The sequence below is a fragment of the Rhinatrema bivittatum genome, chromosome 2, assembly GCF_901001135.1.
Source record: "Rhinatrema bivittatum chromosome 2, aRhiBiv1.1, whole genome shotgun sequence".
Classification (NCBI taxonomy): domain Eukaryota; kingdom Metazoa; phylum Chordata; class Amphibia; order Gymnophiona; family Rhinatrematidae; genus Rhinatrema; species Rhinatrema bivittatum.
The window spans coordinates 264,074,090-264,097,736 of record NC_042616.1 but is presented as its reverse complement, the minus strand read 5'-3'; the positions used below and the strand labels follow the sequence as shown (position 1 = coordinate 264,097,736).

At 40.5% G+C, this 23,647-nt stretch overlaps 1 protein-coding gene across 1 annotated transcript in view; it reads right to left on the bottom strand.

The window, feature by feature from the left end:
- Positions 1 to 3,597: 3,597 nt before the first annotated feature.
- LZTFL1 (leucine zipper transcription factor like 1) overlaps positions 3,598 to 23,647 on the bottom strand; it is a 77,140-nt gene continuing 57,090 nt past the window's right edge. Inside the window, exons 9-10 of the mRNA XM_029589460.1 lie at positions 16,524 to 16,629; positions 3,598 to 4,164 (exon numbers count right to left, since the gene is read on the bottom strand). Of these exons, the coding sequence (XP_029445320.1) occupies positions 16,588 to 16,629 (42 nt within the window). The 3' untranslated portion in view covers positions 3,598 to 4,164; positions 16,524 to 16,587. The remainder of the gene's footprint in view (positions 4,165 to 16,523; positions 16,630 to 23,647) is intronic.

Below are 23,647 nucleotides of genomic sequence, written 5' to 3'. Positions count from 1 at the left end.
GATTGGATCGAAACTCATGGAGCGGGTACATAACTTCTGAAGGTGAGGAGCCCATCTCTTCACAAAGCCTGGAAATTTTTTCAGCCCTTTGCCTCCAGGCCAGAGGGGACATGGTCTGCAGTCCCTGCAGTTAGCCTGGTCATGCTCTAGACAGAGGCATAAATAACAATAATTATGTCTGTCTATAGCAGACATAATATATCTACAGAAGCAATATTTGAATCCTGGGGCTTTCTTCACAGACATTTCAAAAAGTAAACAGTGACTGAGGAGAAAATTCATGTCTGCGTGCAATGCGGAAATAGCAAAGCTCTGCTACTGGAGAAAGTACTGAACCACACCGCCAGGAAACGTTGCACTCATACAGAATGGTTCTTTCACTCGCTTATTGACAGAAAAAAGTGGTGAGAGACACAGAGGAAAAGCAGAGGAAAGGAGGACCTGGTAAGTTAAAAAAGGAGGGGGCCTAAAACGTCCCTTTTTTTGTTTAACCTGGGCTCAGCCATCCTGGCTAAGAGCACAACCAGGTCAATGGCTACTGGAGAAGAGGGCACAGGCCTTCACCGACAAGCACTCCTTCGTCCTCTTTTCTGCCTTTTTTTTTTTTTTTTTTTTTTTTTTAAGTCCTTGCCTTTTGGTCAGGCTTCTACACTTAAAGCACTCAACTGAGGGAGGGACCAAATTGGTGTCACATCAGGAGCTCAAGTGTTATGTCTGAATCGTCTCCTAATCTATCTTCAGTTTCTTCTTCTTCTTTTTTTTTTTACCAAAAGCAATCCCCACAAGGGAGATTCATATCCACCATCTGCTGCAGATAGAGAGTACTGGCAAGCTGATTTCAGGGCAGAGCTATAAGTCAGTGAGTCAGCTTTACTCCATCTCCATCTGCTGGTAGGAGTGCATAACCCACTGATGTGGATTGGCCTGCCTGAGTGCAGAGGAAACATTTATTGGCCACATATATACCAGTCAACATGCCTAATCTCACCATCCTCAGATTAATACAAGCAATGCTAGGTCATCCTTAATTTTCAAAACTGTGTACACAGCTTCCACACTTAGTAAATGCTCCATGTTACACACACACACTTTGGAACATTTCTTGGTAACATAACACTTTTTACTTAATTTTGAGAGTCAGTTATATAAATGCAAATATCTGGGTGCACTTCTACAAAATCTGCAATGATGCAGCATATTGCAATTATGAGTTGCAGAGAAAAAAAAGCATAATTAACTTACTTATTTTTAATAAACATAATACACCACCTGAAAGTAATAGTTTCTTGGGGTTGTTTTAGTGTTGCCAATATACCTGTAGTCCTGCTTTTAAGAAAATCTGAACTAAAGTACATAAAAGCAATGGGAAAAAAACTCAAGATTGGATCAATTTGTTATGAAATAAATGGAGGTAGCTGGCCACCTCAGGAAACTACTTTTCAGTATATTCCCAAGTAAGGAAGAAAGTCAAGTCCATGAGGAGAGGGCCAGATGACTCTTTCCTCTAAACCCAAGGTCATAAGAGGTAGCTGAATCATCCCTGGTTTAATTTAACTCATTTTACAAAGCACTCAAGGAACTTCTCAAAAGCAAGAAACTTGACAGCAGGCCATCAAATTCAGAGCCAACTCCCATGATGCTTAGGATGCAGAGACAGGAGGTCACTTTGCTGCAAATTGCAGCAGGCCAAACCCTGTTACTTATATGTATTATAAGTTATACTAAAATGCTACATTATACTTCAATGTAATGGAGAGTTTTTACCCAGTGACATGCCATACCTTACAGGAGAGTACACTCTGCTGCTGATAGTGTTATTCTGCAGAAAAGTGGAAGGAAAATGCAAAGGCTATTAGGCAGCACTACTCTTAGCATGACATAAGAAGATAAGATATGCCATACTGGGTTAGACCAAGAGTCCATCAAGCCCAGTATCCTATCTCCAACAGTGGCCAATCCAAGTCACAAGTATCTGACAAATATCCAGACATTAAATAAATCCCATGTTACTAATGCCAGCAACAAGCAGTGACCATTCCCTATTGATTAATAGCAGTTAATGGGCTTCTCCAGGGACTTATCCAAACCTTTTTTTAAACCCAGATATATTAGCTGTCTTAACCACATCCTCTGGCAATGAATTCCAGAGCTTAATTGCATGTTGAGTGAAAACAAAAAACTTTTCAGATTTGTTTTAAATGTTCTACTTGCTAACTTCATGGAGTGCCCCTTAGCCCTTGTATTATCCGAAAGATTAAATAACTATTTTCAGTTACCTGTTCAAGTCCTTTCATGACTTTGTAGACCTCTATCGTATCCCCCCTCAACCGTCTCTTCTCCAAGCTGAACAGCCCTAACGCCTTACCTCACAGGGGAGCCATTCCATGCTTTTTATCATTTTGGTTGTCCTTCTCTGCACTTTCTCCAGTGCAATTATATCTTTGAGATGTGGTGACAGGAACTGCAGAGAGTATGCAAGGTGCAGTCTAACCATTGAGCAATAGAGGTATTATGACATTCTCTGTTTTATTCACCATTCCCATCCTAATAATTCCTAACATTCTTTTTGCTTTTTTGACCACCAGAGCACACTGAGCAGACAATTTCAATGTAATATCAACTATGATGCCTAGATCTTTTTCCTGGGTGGCAACACCTAAAATGGTACCTAACATTGTGTAGCTACAGCATGGGTTATTTTCCCTATATGTATCATCTTGCACTTGTCCACATTAAATTTTATCTGCCATATGGATGCCCAATCTTCCAGCCTCACAAGGTCCTCCTGCAATTTATCACAATCTGCTTGTGATTTAACTACTCTGAATAGTTTTGTATCATTTGCACATTGTGTAATGTTTGAAGACAGGGGTGGGCTTAGGGATCTGGTATTCTAAATTCCATAGAAGGTATCACTATATCTCAGGTCCCTGGTTGGATTGGTGTAGAGATTTTCTACCTCCTTAAAAAATAAAAAAAAGACAACCTGAGGCACTTCATATTCTTCCAACATTTTCCTTTTAAAAATTGTTTAAAAAGTACCCAGTTTAAGGATACAGGGTCTGCCTAGCTTATAGCACTGGGTGCTTTCTTTCTGTTTCCTTTAGGGCCAAGAAGCCAAGTAAAAAAGGGTACAGGAAGATGACAGCCGCTGGAAACTGAAGGGCCCAAGCCCCACAGTGCTCTGTGCTCTAGCTGGGGCAAGGAAAAAAACTCACCTTTTCAACATTTTTTTCTCATACATTTTTATTTAGTATTCTGCATATCTGTTTTCAAACTTGGGGAAGGAAGCCCCAGTCAGAATAATATACTTACTTGGCTTATAGGTGACAACCTAAATCGTTGGGTTAGCAAATAAGCAGCTGGGTATACCTTTTTGCTGGACTAAGGTATTACATTTATGATTAGATTGAGAGTGAAGGAAGAAAAGTTCTACAGTTATAAAATGAGCTAGTTTATGCCACTAAAAAGGTACCATATGCACAGTATTTTTTAATCATTCCAAGCTGATAGGTGGGCAGTCACCATATTAGTTCCATAATATAAATGTAATGAGAGGAAAAACAATTTAGTATAACATGAAGTGCCTCTATAAACCAAGGCTCCTCTAATTTATTTTAAAATGTGCCAAAACAATATACCAATTGTTGCCACAGTCAGAAATGCTGATCGCTCTTTGAAAAGCTGAATCCATCCCTTGCTAGTATGTACATTTATGATGCATGTAATCCTTGCATTTTATACACAGCAAAACATATTTTACATTTCTCTAATTATTACTATTGTTAGCAAAAATAAAACTTCATCTTTGGAAAAAGCATTGAATTTTTAATAATCTCTCATCCAACATTGCGCTGGGAAATGCACGGGTTTTAAAATTTACTTTCTTATATGGCTAAAGTCAGAAAAGCAAAATATGAACAGAATGATTGTATATTATTTCTTAGTTTCAGTTTTTGGGTTAAAATAATACAATTCTTTCTTAATGAAAGTTAATGTTTTTAAGCAAAAGGGGAGGAAAAAAAAAAGATTAAACTTGAAATTAACTATCAATAATAACTCCACTATAATGTGCATGTGAAGAAGAGTCCCAGGTCCTTTTGCATGGCAGGTTCTTAGCAGGTTAGATGATCCTCCTTTAGTGTCTAATTCTCGGCTTCATATCTAAATTAGAAGCAGAAAATGTTAAAGATAAATTATTCATACTGAAGATAATTTTATAACAGCACACTTAGGAGGAAATCTTCAGAAGGGTTTACGCATGTAAAACTAGGTTTTACATGTATACTGTAAATACACATTACCCATGTAAGTGGGCCTTTGAAAATTGCTACAAGTTATTAAATTATCAATAGGTTTTACCACTGTAAGTGCACTTTAAGTGGGTATTTAGACGTTTAAGAAGTGCATACCTCCTTTGAAAATTACCTCCTTAGGGTGGAAGTCTGCATGTATAAAGGACACGCAGACTTTAACCCAAATATTTTTTTTATATTGAAAGTTTTATTGAATATCTACATAGAAAACATTACAATAGCCTGAGTCAATAGCAAACAGACATCCAAACATTTTTTTTTTACAGTATATCCCCCCTGAACCCACCCACCCTTTATGCTAAGTAAAATAAAATGAAAAATAAAAGTGAAAATAAATTTCCTTGAGCAAAACATGATAGATGCAAACTCAAAACCAAACAGAATAAAATATACATACATATATATGCATAGGTTAGATATTTTAGATGGAGGACTGCACTGGTTTATTATCAGAGCATGCATTACAAACAGAAAAATAGACAAAAAGAGCTCACCTGAATCTGCCTAGAAGAGGCACTAAGGTAACCTCAGTGATTTTAAGACTCAAATTAATTACTATCCATACCCTGAGAACGTCTCCAGCGTACAAAAGGGTCCCAGATAGCCCTGAAGGGCTTTAAATGATTATGGCATAAAACCATGATATGAGATAAACGATAAATGTTATTTAAATGGTGTATTATATTCTGAAAAGAGGGAATGGTAGAGCTTTTACATAATAGGTAAATCTCACACCAAATTGCAATAAAGATCTGGTAGCAGAGACGCTGATAATATTTGAAGATACCCTCCATTGGTAGCCCCAACAATACATGACAAGCGTCAAATGTATTTTCAGTCTCTAACACAGTGGATGTCCAATCAGTAATTCGATGCCAGCAAGACGCAACCAGCGGCAATTCCACCAAATATGTATATATGTGCTTATATTCCCGCAATTTCCTCAACATAAATTGCTCACTGAGGGATACATATGGTATCATTTTGAAGGCGTTATGTTATTTTGCTGGCACCTAACAATTTTCTTGGAGATTAGCCCATATCAAACATTTGCTAGCGCTAGAATAAATGACGTCCCAATCTCCCACACTCAATTCTCTCCCCAAATACAACTCCCAAGCCCTAAGATGTGAGAATTTATCGCCTGTACAATGATTGGGGATATCATAGACCTTACATACGAAACCTTCTAACTTGTCTACCTGCTCAAAAAGATTTACCCTGTCTTAATGCTAGAGTTTTCTGTTGTGCCAATAAAAAATGTCTAACTTGAGCGTATTCCAAAAAGCTCAAAGTTTAGGATAACAGTTGACATTACTCAATTTCATAACCTCATCAAGCTGCAACAGATGACCAATTCTTGTTATCCCATGCATTTTCCAGTTTTCAAAGGATCTAAGAGGTTTGCACATAGGAAAGGCCGTATTATGGAAAAGATGCAATAAATAAAATTAAGAAGCATCGCCCACAACTCTATGTTTCCACTGTGACCAGACTCACAGTGTTGCATTCAAGAATACAGGTACGCATTGTAAATAACACCAGGTGGAACAAGGCTGCCATGGTAGAGCTGATAGAGACATTGACCCTCCCATACTTTGTTCCAGGAACGCCCATTGCTTCACTTCCACAGACCTATGAACGTCAATAAGGGTTCTTAATTGCGATGCGGCATAATACCATAAAATATTTGGTATGCCCAAACCACCTCTTTGCTTTGGTTGAAATAAGATTGCTCGGGCTACCTGTGGTGGTCGCCTCCTCCAAATAAAATAAAAAAAATTTCTTTTGCCAGAAGTTCAAAATCACTGCTGACAGAAAAATGGGAATAGTGATAAATAAAGAAATCTGGGCAAAATATTCATTTTAATAATGGCAACCCAGCCAAGCCAGGAAAAACATTCCCTGTTACACTTGTCCAAGTCTCTACATATTGCCCTCAATAATGGATAATAATTCAAACAAAATAAGTCATTTACATTGGAGCTGATATGTATGCCTAAATGTTTCAAGGAGGATTTAGCACTGCAGAAAGGGAATTGGTTTGCTATTAATTTGGCCTCTGTTTATTCCTCGAATGTTAATCAAATTGAGTTTATCACATTTCTTACATGTAAGACACTGATAAGACAGACTAAGAGAATTTGAAAAGAAGTTGGCTGTAGAGGCAGAAACTCACAGTAAAAACATTTAAAAATATATCCGAAGCAGAAAGTCTGCGAGGGAGTCAGTTGGACCGTTAGATGATAGAGGAGTTAAAAGGGCACCTAGAGAAGATAAAGCCATCGCGGAAAGATTAAACGATTTCTTTGCTTCAGTGTTTACTGAAGAGGATATTGGGGAGATACCCATTCTGGAGAAGATTTTCATGAGTAATGAACTAAGTCTCGGTAAACCTAGAAGATTTGGTAGGCCTGATTAATAAACTGAAATTTCAGACCTATTAGTAAAAATTTGTAACCTAGCATTAAAATCATCCATTGTACCTAAAGACTGGAGGATAGCTAATGTAACCCCAATATTTAAAAAGGGCTCCAGGGGTGATCTGGGAAACTACAGACCAGTTAGCCTGACTTCAGTGCCAGGAAAAATAGTGGAAAGTGTTCTAAATATCAAAATCACAGAACATATAGAAAGACATGGTTTAATGGAACAAAGTCAGCATGGCTTTACCCAAGGCAAGTCTTGCCTAACAAATCTGCTTCACTTTTTTGAAAGAGTTAATAAACATGTGGATAAAGGGGAACCGGTAGATGTAGTGTATTTGTATTTTCAGAAGGCATTTGACAAAGTTCCTTATGAGAGGCTTCTAGGAAAAGTAAAAAGTCATGGGATAGGTGGCGATGTCCTTTCGTGGATTACAAACCGGTTAAGAGACAGGAAACAAAATGGACAATTTTCTCAGTGCTTTATAATAAATTTATAAATGATCGGAAAAGGAATATGACGAGTAAATCAGATTTGCAGATGATACAAAATTATTCAGAGTAGTTAAATCACAAGCAGATTGTGATAAATTGTAGGAGGACCTTGTGAGACTGGAAAATTGGGCATCAAAATGGCAGATGAAATTTAATGTGGATAAGTGTAAAGTGATGCATATAGGGAAAAAATAACCCATGCTATAGTTACACAATGTTAGGTTCCATATTAGCAGCTACCACTCAGGAAAGAGATCTAGGTGTCATAGTGGATAATACATTGAATTTGTCAGTGTAGTGTGCTGCGGCAGTCAAAAAGGCAAACAAACAATGTTAGGTGAATAAAATGGAAAATGTTATAATGCCTCTATATTGCTCCATGGTGAGACCACACCTTGAAAATTGTGTACAATTCTGGTGCACGCATCTCAAAAAAGATATAGTTGCGATGGAGAACGTACAGAGAAGGGCGACCAAAATGATAAAGAGGATGGAACAGCTCCTCTATGAGGAAAGACTAAAGAAGTTAGGACTGTTCAGCTTGGAGAAGAGGCGGCTGAGGGAGGATATGATAGAGATGTTTAACATCATGAAAGGTCTAGAATAGGTAAATGTGAATCTGTTATTTATTCTTTCGGATAATAGAAGGACTAGGGGGCATTCTATAAAGTTAGCAAGTAGCACATTTAAGACTAATCGGAGAAAATTCTTTTTCACTCAATGCACAATTAAGCTCTGGAATTTGCCGCCAGAGGATGTGGTTAGTGCAATTAGTGTAGCTGGGTTCAAAAAAGGTTTGGATAAGTTCTTGGAGGAGGAGAAGTCCATTAACTGCTACTAATCAAGTTTACTATCGGACCGATACAGTAAGGAGCGGTAGGAAGAGCTGCGTTAGTGCCGGGCGCACCCGCGTTTGCCGCACGCACAGTCCGGCTCACCTACCGCTCGATACTGTATTTAAATAGCTTGCAAATGCAAGCCGCGTCCAAGAAGCGTCCGAGAAGGGTTAGGCCCGCGCAATCCATTTTACTGTATAGAGCGCTATACAGCGCCTATACAGTAACCTGGGTGCGCTGGTACCTGTCATTTCAAATGACATTTGAAATGACAGGTACCAAGAAGTGGACGGTTCTCCTACGCTTGGGATTACCAGTCCTCTCTACCCTCCTCCCAAAGCAACGAAAGCGAAAAAGGAGCGAAAAAGGAGAAAAGCGACATGTGAAGTGTAACTTACTTTACAACACTGTAAATCATATACTAAATACCGTGCACATTTTTTAGTGTGCAAATGTGAAATAATTGGTTGTTATATTATTATTGTCCAGTACATTGTATGCCTCACATATTCTTGTTGTGATAGTCCTATCCTGGACAGGATTCGGTACTGGAACTCGGGCGCCAAAGGAACAGTAAGTAGCTGGAGGCACCCAAGCAAAAGGAAGGCCTAAGCCTTGTAAGTCCAGGTCCAGAGAATAGGCAAGGAGAGGCATTACTGACAAGTGAGGATCGGAGCCGGCGGCAAGTGGAAGTTGTGGCAAGCAGTGTAGAACTCTGGAAACAGAGGAGTCTGTAGCGTAGTTGTTCAAAACAAGGGTCAGGACACGGAGAAGGCAGGCGTAGTCAAAGCAAGGGTCAGGGCACAGAGAAGGCAAGCGTGGTAAGGCGTAGCAGAGGTCCGGGGCTGGAGAGAAGTTGAAGAATAGTCAGGCGTAGCAATGGTCAAATCCAAAGAATCAGTCCAACACATAGGCGAACAGGAATTTCAGGCCCCTGAGAGGAGTTGGCTGCAGCACCTGGACAAAAATGGCCATTTTAGATTGCACAGAGCATGGTACTCAGAGGTGACCTCCATTCAACTGCCTCTAGCTCTCCAATTAATGGAGATCCAAGTGAAAAATTTAGTACAGTTTTGTTTGAGACCCTAGAGAACATCCGTGTAAAAGTTTGTTCAATTTGGAGGAGGTTGAGCATGGACACTTGGCCCACTTGATATGGAAGACCCAAATGTAATATCTATACTTTCTTTGAGATAAATCAACTTACACTATGAAAAGCATTTTAATTAAGAAATCTAGTCTTAAAAATCCTTGGAGGAATGAAAATTCTCCTCAAACCATTTCTCCCTTTTATTAATCTTTTTGTTTTTACAATTTATAACATTTAGTCAATCAGATCTCATTTTCAAAAGGTACCCAATTTGCACATCCCAGGGTGGGCTTCTTGACTACTGTAGCAGAAGGAAATTGTCAGGTAAATCTTAATTTTTCCTTCCTTGTCCTTCTACTCCACCAGTCAAGAACTTGGGATGTATCAAAGCCCTAGTACATCGAGTGGGTAGATTGCAAACTCACTCTTAAGACAGCTGTCCCAAAATTAGCATCTTATCTCACAAGAATATCCAACTTATAATGCTTGGCAAATGGACCTAGAGTTGTCCAAATTGCCATTTTACCCATATCAACAGGATTTACTGCAGGTATTTCTGCTCATGATGAAGACTATGCTCTTGTCGAATGGGTCCTGATGCCTTCCGGCAATTGCAGCCCCTGAAATAAATACGGCTTTCCTAATCCATCTTGAAATGATCACCTCTGAGGTGGTCTCCCACTTGTGTATGCTAATTAATAACACAATCTATCAAAATTAAGCTATTTACTTATCTTTAAATATTCTCTTACACATTTCCTGACATCTAAGAACTTTAAAGATTGGAGGCCCCTGCAATATTTCTCATCAAAAGATGCATTGGTTTAATATTTTTATTATTGGTTTATGTCTCCAATACTGTACTTAGCATCTATCTTGTTATGGAGACTGCAGAATATAAAACATGCTAAATAAATACCGTATATACTCGTTTATAAGTCAATCTCATGTATAAGTCAAGGGTATTTTTTGGGCCCCAAAATCAAGAATTATCTGTCACCCGTGGATAAGTCGAGGGTAAAACCTAGGGGGCTTATGAAATGGTGAAATCATACTAAGAAACAAACCAATAACTTAAAGTCACTTTTATTTTATTTTTTTTAAAAGAAGAATAAAAGTGTCTCATAAGAAACATTATCAGTTAACACTTAAGAATATCACTTATTTACCAGTACTGGTGGTTATTAAATGAAATATAAAGTGCCTCATTCAAATCCTTCCAAGTCCAATTCTTCATTGTTGGAATATCCAAATAAATAGTGGAACTATTCTTTGATGATGCCATCAGCGTAAATGTCTTCTCTGTCTCCATCTGTTGAATTATCATCCATTGCGGATTCATCTTTGTCTTCATAGATTGCATCATCTTCTGATCCATCCATAATATTGCTAATGCTGCATTTCAGAAATGACTTCTTGACCATTTCTGGTGGAACTGACCCCCAGGCATCCTTTACCCATTTTGCTACCAAATCAATGTTTGGTTTCATCAGGTTCCTGCCTTTCGTTAACTTTGCTTGACCAGAACACATCCATTGTTGCCACATGTACCGCAATTGGTCCTTGAAAGGTTTGTTGAGACAAACATCTGAATGCCTGGAGCAAGGTGGTCAGACCTCCTGGAATCATTGCTAACGTGATCACCATTTTCTTTGCATCATCCTTTACATACTGTTATATATGCGCGGAACATATCCCACACCAATAGTGATGGTCATTTTCTTAGCCTGCACTACCCCACCCATTGAAACAGCCACCATTTGTTCCTTCCTTATCCATCCTGCCCTTTAGAATGAACCTGAACAGATATGTCCACTAGAATTTTTAGGTTCTTCGGCATCGTTTTTCTCTTGAATATTACCGGACACAATTTTGTGCCATCTGCCAGGCAAGACAGGACCACTGTGAAATGGGTCTTTTCATGACCAGTTGTTTTTACAAGTACGGTTTTCTCACCATCGCCAGCTACAGTGTGATTGCCAGGCATATCAAAATGTTATAGGCATTTCATCCACATTACCAATGTTATTCATATTAAAATGATTCTTTATTCTCTGCTAACTAATGAACTTGTGGAACAAACAGATCTTTTCATCAAGCTCTTTTAGGCAGTTTCTGTGAAATCTGCGTGTGCTGACGAAGGCACAATCCATATCTGTTCATGAACCACGAACACCAACCAGACGATGCTGTAAATTCTTTCAGACCTTCAGTCGCTGAATATTTTTCTTCTTTTGCCATTTGAAGGACAAGAATCCTAATGATCGAGTGAGTCACAACGTAGCCATTCTGTCAGCATTCCATTACCCAGTTATTCAAATCCTTTTCCATTCCTTCAAAAGGTGCAATTTTGAAATGCAAGGCTTTCTTTGATTTTGGCATTTCTAGTAGCTTTTCTTCATTTTTTTTCTCCAATCTCTGATGAGTTTTTCTCTAATGTAAAATTCTCTTGCAGCTGCAGAATTATTGGCCTCTTTTGCACATTCTATAACCTTCAGTTTCAGTGATGTGGTGTAAGATGCTCTCTCTTTCTGAGGCTAAGAAGTCATTATTCTAATGGCTATCTCTGCTATCTGAATCCTTTCCTCCCTCCCCCAATGCTGTCCCTATCTGAATCCTTCCCTCCTTCCTCCATGGCTGTCCCTGCTGTATGAATCCTTCCTGCCCTTCCAATTCCTTAACTCACCCGCTGCTATCTGGACAACAATGGCACTTTCAGTTGCTCAGGAATGTCCTCCTTCCTCCCCCATAGTATCCCAGTCTAGCGGTAGGACAACTTCACCAGATCCCTTAACTCGAAGTGCTTGCTGTTACTATGAGGATGATGACGAACTTGCAGTCATTCAGGCACTTCCTCCCTCTTCCCCCGCGGGGTCCCAGTGGCACGCTTTGAACCACATGGTTCTACATGCCCCAATCAGACCCTGCACAACCACAAATCCCGTCGTTGTTCTGATAGCAGCGAGTGGGTGAGTTAAGGAATAGGGAGGGGGTGCAGAGGAGAAGCTGTCCGAATGCCTCAATGAACACCATGGGGGAGTAAGGAGGATGTGCATATATACATATATAAAATATTATGTGCCGATTTAAATGGAATGCTGAAGTTACCTTATGTAACAGGTTTCAACATTACAGAATCCTTACTAAACCTTAAAAAGGACTAACTCCAAAATGCATCTTGCTGAGGTAATTTACAATAAAAACGCAGTTTTCAATGTCAAGTCCTTCTGAGTTGCTTATCCTAATGGCTCATAAGAAGGGCTTGCTAATGCACTTACTACCAAATTCAAATTCCATAACTTTATCATAGACCACAATGTAAGATTAAGGCGTTTTAACTCATTGCCAAAAAGAGCAACACCTCCTTGTGAGACAATATAGATGTCCCATTAAGCTTTCCCCTTAATAAAAAAAAAAAAAAAAAAGAATTGCTGCAGCCTATACTTTTAAAGAATTCAAGGCCAAGACCTTGAGACTCTTCTATAAGAATGTCAGAATATCTCCTATTTGTAACACCATGACAAACAGTTACTCTGTCTACAATATATTGCAAAAATTTGCCATATCCTCACATATACTCTCTTTGTGGAATTCTCTTTAAAACTCAACCTTGTTCTAATAACGTATGTTTTTATCCCTTCTTGTCTAATCTTGCCCACTCAAAGCAATGCCAAAAGTGAGAATGAAGATGGGCTTCCCATTACTACTGATCCCCGGTGAAGGAGACACCTATGTCTTGAAAATGCAATGGTCAATCCACTATCAGCCTGCTTAGATCAGCGTACCATGGTCTTTGCAGCCAGTGTGGTGCTACTAGGACCTGATATATCTAATCCTTCCTGAGCTTCTTTATTACAAGGCCTATTAATGGCCAAGGTGGGAAGAAAGCATACAAGCAACAACATTTCTCTTGGCCACTCCTGTATCAGCACATTCATAGTCTTCGTAGGCTGAAGAACCTTCTTGCCTTTGCGTTCTCGTGGCTTGATTTAGAGCCATCTATGGTTCACCCCATTTTTGTATTTTCTGCTTGCATGCCCAATAGCCTAGCACCTGGGTCTTTGTATTTGGCTCAAAAAATCTGCTTGCCTGTTCTCTTGACCTGCAATGTAAAATGCTGAAACTTATAGCAGATTTTTCTCCTACCATGCAAATAGTAGTTCTGCTTCCTCTGAAGTTCTTTGGCTCTGGGTAACTTCTTGTTTATTTAAGTATGCTACTGCTGTTGCATAGTTGCACAGTGTACTTACTGTTCCTCAACTAATCATTGACTGAAAATGGAGTACTGATAGCTTTATGACCCTTAACTCTAACTGATTTATGTACTATCACTTTGCTCAATCTTGAGCAAAACTGTTCTGGCAAAATGCACCCCAATTCTTTAAAATGGGCATCTATTTTCTTAATATCCAATCTAGATACCCTAGTGATATTCCCCCTCTGCAACATTCAGGGAGTTTGTACATCAACAAAAATCCTACCATTATTTTCTTAAATTATGCATGCAAATATAGCATTCTATCATAGTAATTTATATAAGAACATAAGATATGTCATATTGGGACCGACCAAGGGTCCATCAAGCCCAGTATCCTGTTTCCAACAGTGGCCAATCCAAGTCACAAGTATCTGGGAAATACCCAAACATTAAATAGATCTCATGCTACTAATGCTGGGAACAAGCAGTGGCTATTCCCTATTGATTAATAGCAGTTTATGGACTTTTCCTAATGTGGACAAAAACCTACTGACAAATCAAAGGCATATGTTATAGCAATTTTCAAAAGGTCACTTCCATGGATAAAGTCCTTTTAAATGTGTAAAGCTCAGCATTAAACAAGAAAATGCTTTTGAGCATCAGGTCGCTAGCATTAAACTGTTTTCTTTGTGACTCCAAGCAAAGACAAAACATGAAAATACAATTCTGAATTTAAAACGAGCATGAAATCAGATTGCTGACTCCATATTTTTAAATGGAAATTCAGTATTATAGTTTATTTTAATTTATTGCTGTGATAGGTCTAGCAAATTCAGATACATATGAAACCCGGAATTGGTCTGTAAGGGCCAATCCCTTTTATTTATTTTATCTCTTTTGGAATTTCAAAGTACAATGATTAACATCTTTGCTCTTGCTTTTGAAATGGAGCAGGACATAACAGTACTAGCTTCATAATTTTAGTGTTCCCAGTATAGCAAGTGTCTTCACTGGTGATAATCTCCCCCTGCTTAATGATTAAGTTAACGTTATTACCTCCCTCCCGTTCGATTGTAACTCACCCATGTTCGATGTAAACCGATGCGATATGACTTTCGCCATGAACATCGGTATAGAAAAGAATTAATTAAATAAATAAATAAAAGAAAAACACGACTGTGTTGGGGAAACCAATTCTAGGGCATATCCAAGATCTACTAGTCTCTGGTAATGTGGATCTACTTTTTGTAAAAACATTTGTTCTAGGTTTTCTGGCACTCTATAAAGTCTTAACCTATCCTCAGGAAATCTCTGTAGTTTTGATTTATTTTGACTCAAGACTAGTCTTTCAAGTATCTCACCAAATTCTCTCTTTGCAAGGCATTTGCAGCAAGAACCAGCAGCCTAATGTCTGAGTCATAGAGGTCTTCTAGCTCCTAATTTGCTACTGATCTTGAAGAACTAGAATTTATTACCTTGACAAAATGATTGGCAGCTATAGATTCAAACTGTGCCATCTGTGCTCCATCAAAAAGCTGCAGATTTCTGCTGAACAGAGCTCTTTCCACCCTTCTAGTGCAGATGCCATCCGCACAAATAGTTGATGGAAAAAAAAAAAAGTGAAGCATAATTCCTTGCGTGCAGTGCCTCCTTCTACAAGGATAGATGATTTCCTGCTCAGTGCTGAGAATCTGGCAACAACCTATGGGGCAGATTTTAAAAGCCCTGCGCGTGTAAATCCGGTTGGATTTACGCGTGCAGGGGGGGGGTTTGCGCGCCGAGCCTATTTTAATTAGGCCCGGCGACGCGAGCAAGCCCTGGGGCTTGAAAAAAGGGGCGAGACGTGGGCGGGTCTGGGGTGGGGGCGTGGCCAGCGTGCGCAACCTATACCTGCCCAGAGGCAGGCACAACTTAAATAATAAAGGTGAGGGGGGGGGGGCGGGGGGCGGAGGGAACGGGGAAAACCTTTGGGACTCCCCTAGGGCTCGGCGCGCACAAGGTGCACAAGTGTGCACCCCCTTGCGCATGCCGACCCTGGATTTTATTACATGTGCGCGGCTGCGCGCGCATGTTATAAAATCGGGCGTGGATTTGTGCGCGCCGGGTTGCGCGCACAAATCTACGCCCACGCGTAATTCTTAAAATCCGGCCCTATGTCTTTTAAAAACAGACACTACTTTCCCTGTGGGAAAAGTCCATTTTGAAAGTAGTTTAATCTCCAGTTCTGCATAGAGTGGAACGGCTATGGATACCTTCTGTGTCCCTCTCAGAACTGAATCTCAGTTGGCAAAACTTTTCATACCTAAATTTAAACTTAGTGAAATAGATGGATTATTGAGACCTCCTATTGCTTAGAATTAATCTTTTTTTTCTTTAAAGGCTGAAAGGCTTTGTTTTAGAATTCTTAAGGATCTGGGGAGAAAAAAACCACGAGGCAGGACACCCCAGAGGCATAATCACTTTGTCCCAGCACTTGGAAAGTTAAACAGCAGAAGGTCTTTGTTTTTAATCATATGCGGCTGTGCAGAGCCTGTAACTGCTCAAGCGCTCTCAAGATGGCAGCATTCCAGACACAACGGAAGAAATCACCCTTAGCTGCTTTCTCTTCAGTTAAAAAAAAAAAACCCAAACGGGTGAGGCTTGTCCATAACCTTCCATCCAATGGCTGGAGGCAGAGAACACCGGCTGTATCTGGTTCCATGCATGACGTACATACAGGTGACGTCAAATAATAAAATAAATGCCTCCAACTGCTGGATGAGGGGACTAAACCCACATGTTTCTTGACTGGACAAGGAAATAGGCTTTTAAACAAACATTGCTGGTGAAAGGGATCTTAGCAGTCTTGAAAATTAATCTTTAAAAGTTACCAATCTCTGCTCCAGTTTTTTTTTTTTTTATCAGACTAGCATTGTACTGTTTTTCCATTTACTTAAAGATTTCCCAATTTGATAGACTTAATTTGAAAATATATTCAGGTATCTGTTTTCCCAAGACCTTTTCATTCTTATTTATAGAAGAAATATGTCTTTTGGATGAAGTACACTTGCAACTAGTTTTTGGAGAGCTAAATCTTCATGGTGTACATGCTCATCTTTCTCTCTGTGATTGTAGACGGGAGTCTGAGTAAGAGATGATAACCAGTAAAATGAAACATCTTACTTGGTGAGTCGTTTCCGTAACTCCTTTATCAGGTCATTCTTCTTGGTGAGCATGTCCCTTCATGTTATGGTAAAACAGTTGTCTGCTGAAACTTCTTTTCTAACTCCTGTACATTAGAAAGACCAACACATTACATTGATACGCCTGGTTTAGACAGAACCAGTATTTGCCATTTACTTTTTTAAAATGTAAAACCAAAGTGTAATCCTTTGATAGGAGAAGCCAGCTTAACTTAAATGCCCTGTTTTCAACTGGGTCCTTGAGGCAAAAGGAAATAAGAGGCTTTTTATTTAAAATAATTTATAAAATTGGCCACACACTAAAGGTTTTCGCCCATATTTTGTCTATGGGTAAAATCTTTAGTAATAGGGCCCAAAGTGACTTGCCCAAGTTATACACAGTCAGTAGTAGAGAAGAATCTTGAATTTATATTCCAAGCTTTCTTCTACATTATAGTCTAGTGCCCTAGAGGTTTTATTGTCAGTCCTTGAAAGTCACAAAAGACATGGTTTTCAAAAGTAGCCAAAACATAACACACCACCTTGTTCTTAGAACCAAGTGTATACAAATACATCTCATGAATGCTCATGGTGGTCATGAAAACCAGGCAGGCCTCAGGTACTAGGATTGAGAGCCACTGGCTTAGTGCATTGAGAACCAGTGTACTAAGCCAGTGGTTCTCAAACCTTTTTTCTGTCGGGACACACCTGACAGATGGTTCTCACATGCGCGACACACTGAACACATGACCATCATAGGGCTAAATTGTAAAAGTACAGTTTGCATCCACGGGAACCCCCCTGACCCACAATTATGGATGTAAAGCAGAATTATGACATTCCCTGTACAACTCGCCTTACAAAAAAGATATTCTAGTGTCATCTCAGTAACAGCAACACAAACTCCTACTACCAGGCTCAATAACCCCTACTTATGAAAAGACAGCAGTTTATCACTAATGCATGTCCTCTTGAGAAAATACAACAAATAAGACTGATACAGTAAAATACCTCACCCTCTTGTCACATACACAGAACCAACCTAACATACTCCCAGGATCTACAGTAATGCAAACTAATCTGCACACAGTTACACTTGTATTATGGAATGCATTCAAATAGTAACAACCCTACCTATGAAAAGGCAACACTACAAATATTAAATCAGGCCCTAAACACCAATACACCTCCTAGTAGGAAAATAGAACTAGCCAAGCAGCTATAGATCCCAACACAGAAATAATTGTATAACTATGCTAATAAGCAGAATAATGAACAGAATAATATCTAACAATAAAAAACTCAAAAATTATTTAAATTCTCCAAACACCAATAGATATTTCAAAACAGCAGACATCACATAATATTCAGTAATTAAAATGGCAGTCAATCAAGAAAAATAAAAAGCCACCTTACTAACCCCCTCCAGCAGCTCTCCTCTTCCATGCAGGCCAGTAGCACACACCAGAAGCAGTAGTGGGCTGAAGCTCTTTACTCATGGTCCTCTTCCTTAGGGCCCACGACCAGTCTCTCTCTCACACACACACATACCAGTCCACACCCCCATGACAGTTTCTGTCACAGCCATCATCTCCCAACCAGACGTTTCTCTTACACACATACCAGTCCAACCTTCCAAAACAGTCTCTCTCTCTCATGGACAGACACACACCACACACCCACACACACACACTTCCCCTTCCATAAAAGTTCTATCTTACATATACAGGCGTCTCACTCCCATGCTGTGTCTTACACATACCTATTTCTCACTCCTATGCTAGCTCTCCTCCACATGCACAGACTTCTCATTCCCATAATTCACCTTTCTCCTCCTCTCTCTCTCACTACACAACACACACACCACACACCTCCAGTCATCTCCCTGACAGTCACTTCCATTGTCCTCTCCTATATACATACATCACCTCTCTAACCAGTTTCTCTCCAATGCACACTACCATGCTCTCTCTCACACACTTTAACATAATGATCTCAAATCAATGCTCTCACTTACCACAGACTCTCAATCACAGGTTACAACATACACACTCATCAATCACACATACATTCTCTCATTTACAGACAGGCTGGCTGGCTCTCCTATCTCTCTCTCATTTCCTGAACCCCCCCCCCACCCGAGCACAAATGGTAGCTGCAGGCAGCCTCCTCCTCCAGCCCACTGCAGACCAAGAAAGAAGAATCCCATCAGCCACGGGGAGGCTAATTCTGCTGTCTCTTTGCCGATTGCTGGCTGCTTCAGATTTTGCTGTGGGCCCACACTACTACTGCCGCCCCTACGTTTCCATGCAGCATGGCTCTCTTCCCGCACAACCCACTGCACATTACCTCTTGTTCTGGGCTATGGGGGCAGTGCGGGAAGAAGAAAAGGCCCAGCCGCAGTTGCCAGCCTCCATTAACACTGCTGCCGTTCCCATCCGGGCTTGAATGTGCTGATAGCCCGGGTGGCAACGGCAGCAGTGGAAGAGTGTCCGTGTCTAACTCGGTGAAGGAAGAGGAGGTAAGAGGCAGCGGGAGACGGTAGCATGCGACACACCTCCCGGTGCTTGGCAACACACCGGTTGAGAATCGCTGCACTAAGCATTCGCCCTAATACAGAAAAAAATCAATTGCCATTATGATTCCACACATTTACATCCAATCTGCCACCCTCAAACTTTGGATTTTCACATTTTGTAAACCAATATACTGGCTATACTGAACATCCCTCTAAAGGTTTGAGATGGGGATACTGCAATAACTGGCAATATGTCTAGGACATCACACTTTGACAACTTCTTTTATGCCACATAGATCTAACTTCTACCCATTATAATCAAACACCACCATCACAAGGCTGACATCTCATAACATGATGTTGGTCACATTCTGCTTTCCACACTGATCTCAGATAGGAGATTATGGTTTCAGTTCTTAAGTGGTACACTAGCCAAACTCTCATATTAAAGGGAAGGATGCATTGCTGTCTCTCAATAGTTCAAATTCTCTCTCTCTTTCTTGGAGGGTTGGGGGAAATGGTACTGATTTTTCTTTTTCTGTCAAGAGGTTTTGTAAAGAAATGGTCCAGGAATTAGGATGAGGGCAGCTGGTGCCTTTGGAAAAAAAAAAATAGAAGACTGATCTGTATGTAATAGCAAAAAGACGACAATTTTGGGCTGGCAATACAACATGGTGCATGATTCATCCAAATTCAGAACTTAAGATAAATTTATAGCTGAAACATATTCACTAAAAATGTAAAAGGAGAGTTAAAGAAACAAGAGGAGGAAAGCATATCAGAAGTACACTATAAGCCCCCTTTACACTGTTTTAGAATCACCCCTGTTCCAAACTGCATGGAAAATTAGCATCCTCCCTGTAATGTGTGTGAACCTCAGTGACCTTTTGATATGCATCTCCACAACCTGATGTCATCTGAAATGGGGGCAAAGGGACCACGTAGTGCAAGCTCTGATTCTGATGAGAGTACATGTAAGTATTTAAAGTCGCACTAAACAAGATTCATAAAAGGAAAACAGGTCCTTATAAATGGTTAGGAGATAGGAATTTAAACAAAGATGAGAAATGGATAGATTTTAAGATGACTATCATTGTGCTTATACACAATCTATTGGATATTACAAATTATTAAAAAAAAAAAGAAACTCTCATACAGCCAGATCTGAGAGCGAGAGAAGAAGAAGAAGAAGAAAGGAAAGTGAAAGACAAAACCAGATATATGCCACAAATATCCATTCACACATTTTTTGGACACTTCTAGATGGTATTAAGGGCTGAAATGTTGTACACATTGAGGGGCAGATTTAAAAACTTGCGCGAGCGCGTACTTTTGTTCGCGCAGGCAGGCACGAACAAAGTACGCTGGATTTTATAAGATACGCGCGTTGCCGCGCGTATCTTATAAAATCCAGGCTTGGCGCACGCAAGGGGGGTGCACATTTGTGCAACCTGCGCGCGCTGAGCCCAGCGCGTGCTGCCTGTTCCCTCCGAGGCCGCTCCGATTTCGGAGCGGCCTCGGAGGGAACTTTCTTTCGCCCCTCCCCCCACCTTATCCACCCCCCGGCCCTATCTAAACCCCCCTAAACCCCCCCTTACCTTTGCGCGCGTCGGCCGGCTGCCCCGCTCCGTGGTCTGGTCCCGGGGGCTGTTCCGGAGGTCTCGGCCACGCCCCCGGAACACCCCCGGGCCGAAACCACGCCCACGCCGCCGCCCCCGAAACGCCACACCCCGCCCCCTAAACGCCGCGTCATTCCGAGACGCCCCCCGACACGCCCCCGACAGGAAGCCCCGGGACTTACGCGCGTCTCGGGGCTTTATGCGCACCGGCGGCCTATGCAAAATAGGCGCGCCAGCGCGCGAGGGCCCTGCGCAGTTAAATCCTGAAGGATTTACGCGCGCGGGCCTTTGAAAATCCGCCCCTGAGTGTCCAACTTTCAAACCTATCCACAGTAAAGCATTTACATGTGTAAGTAGATTAAATGCTCACATTTTATTGTGTGGTGGGAGCTGCACAATTTATAAAATACCTCATATTTCTATTCTGAACATACAGGTGATTATTTCTAAGGCAAGAAAACAAATACTTTGTCTACCTATTTTATAAATACACCCACATATATTTTATACATAAAATAATTGTGATAATGCATGAATAAACACCCAGAATTAAATACGGAGGCAGGTATTTTATAAAGTATGCATGTATACAGTTTTGAAAATATTATCTGTGCACACATGTGGAACCACCAGTTTGCCAATATCTCTGCCAGTTCACCCAGTCCTTCTAGACCCTACAACACATCATCCTGAACCCCGACCAGTTCACCTAGACCTCCCACCCAAAACCTGCAAGCAGACAAGTCCAATTTTACTTGCGTGAGTCAATTAGCAAGTGTAAATATATGTGAATACGTTTGGTAATGTATGTCTTACAAAATAGCAACTACTGAAAGTACTTCAAAACTCTGCATTAGAAGACCCCCAACCTCCCCACCCCCATAAAATAGATGCACAAAACCAAAAATACACGTATACTCGGCATATAAGTGCATATGTGCTATTTGTACACACAAAACTCCTTTGAAAATTCACTCCACAGAAGATCATTAGTTGTGACCTGGAAAATCTAAAAAGTCAAAAAAGTAGCATGGCTTAGGAGCCACAGGTAATTTTCCCTTCCAGTATTTTCCCACATCAACAACAATATTGAGAAATGACTACTTACCTGATAATTTCCTTTTCTTTAGTATAGGCAGGTGGCTCCAGAGCCAGTGGGTTAGGCACTTCTACCAGCTGATGGAGACAGAGCAAAGCTGACATCACAGTATATAATACCCCTGCAGTGACATCAGCCTGCCAGTATTCTCTGCAAAAGCCAACTGTGGACAGACTAACAAAACTTGATTATTAACAGATAACCATTCTAGCATTCGGCCAACAGAAAAAACACTGAGCTCAAAGAACGTATTAAATTTAGTTTAGGGACTGGACCTACTTACCAGTAACCCCTGGAACACCCAGCCACGCAGGAGAAAAATAGCCCAATCATTCGGCAGCCAAGGGCGGGAAGCTGGATTCATCTGACTATCCTAAAGAAAAGGAAACTATCAGCTAAGTAGTAATTTCTCATTTCTTAGCTTCTAGTCAGATGAATCCAGAACCAGTGAGATGCACACAAGTTACTTCCGAATAGGGTGAAAGGCTGCTTGCGGTCCAGTCAAAAACCGCACGTGCAAAGGCTGTGTCCTCTCGGGCCTGTATATCAAGATGATAATACCTAGAAAAAGTGTATAAGGAGGACCACATCGCAGCTCGGCAAATGTTGATAGGAGACAACAATCTAACTTCTGCCCAAGACACTACCTGAGCTCTAGTGGAATGAGCCCTAATTTGAGTAGAAAACAGCTGTTCAGCAGCCACATATGCAGCTGTGAATACCTCCTTAATTCAGCAAGGTAGCCCACAAAGCCGGCTCGCCCTGTTTACTACCACCATGGAGGACAAACAGGCAATCTGAGTTCTTGAGAGGTTTAGAAACCTCCAGATACCTCACAAATTTTCTCTTAACATCCAAGGGTTGCACAGGTGATATTCCTCTGCAGCTCTTTCCCTATCCAGATACGGCAGAGAAATGGATTAATCAAGTGAAAATCTGAAACTACTTTTGGCCCAAAGGAAGGAACAGTATGCAGTTGTATTGCCCCAGAGTCACTCGAAGGAACGGCTCCCGGCAAGACAAGGCCTGCAGTTTGCAAATCCAGTGCACAGAACAAATCGCCACAAGAAACACTGTTTTCAAGATCAGTAACCTCAAGGAAAGGTGATGCATCAATCTGAAGGTAGGGCCCACTAAGAAATCCAAAACCAGATTAAGACGAAGATGTTTCACTTCTTTCAAGAAACGGGCCACATCTGGATGAGCTGACAAGGGACCACCATTCACCTGATCCCTTTAAGGAATTAAGGGCCAACCCTTAATTCAATCCATTCTGTAAGAACTCCAAAATGAGTGGGATCTTAACTGAACAAGGATGAACACCTCAATCTTCACACCAAGCCTCAAACACTCGCCAAGCCTGTACATAGGCTAAGGATGTGGAAAACTTTCTTGCTCGTAGCAAGGTGGAAATCACTGCAGTAGAAAATCCATGCTTCAACAAGTCAGCCCTCTCAAGGGCCATACCATAAGACAAAATTAAGTTGGATCTTCATGAATAACCGGACCCTGCCACAACAGATTCATGAGCCAAAATGAATGTATCAAACATACAAAATTTATTTAAATACACCACCCATAAATAAACCTGTATAGACAATAAAAACTAAGCTAGCACACTCACACATACACACCCACAAAATAAAAAATATGTCTTTTTGAGATACAACATACAAGTATAATCTCTTACTGCTAATGCATTTCACATATGTTTCTTCTTCATAAATACTCAAAAAATACATATATCATGTGTTTCTGAATTAAACATCCCAGTTCAAAAAATTGTAGAAACACATGATATATGTATTTTTTGAGTATTTATGAAGAAGAATCTGGATAGGGAAAGAGCTGGGATGTTTATGAAGAAGAATCTGGATAGGGAAAGAGCT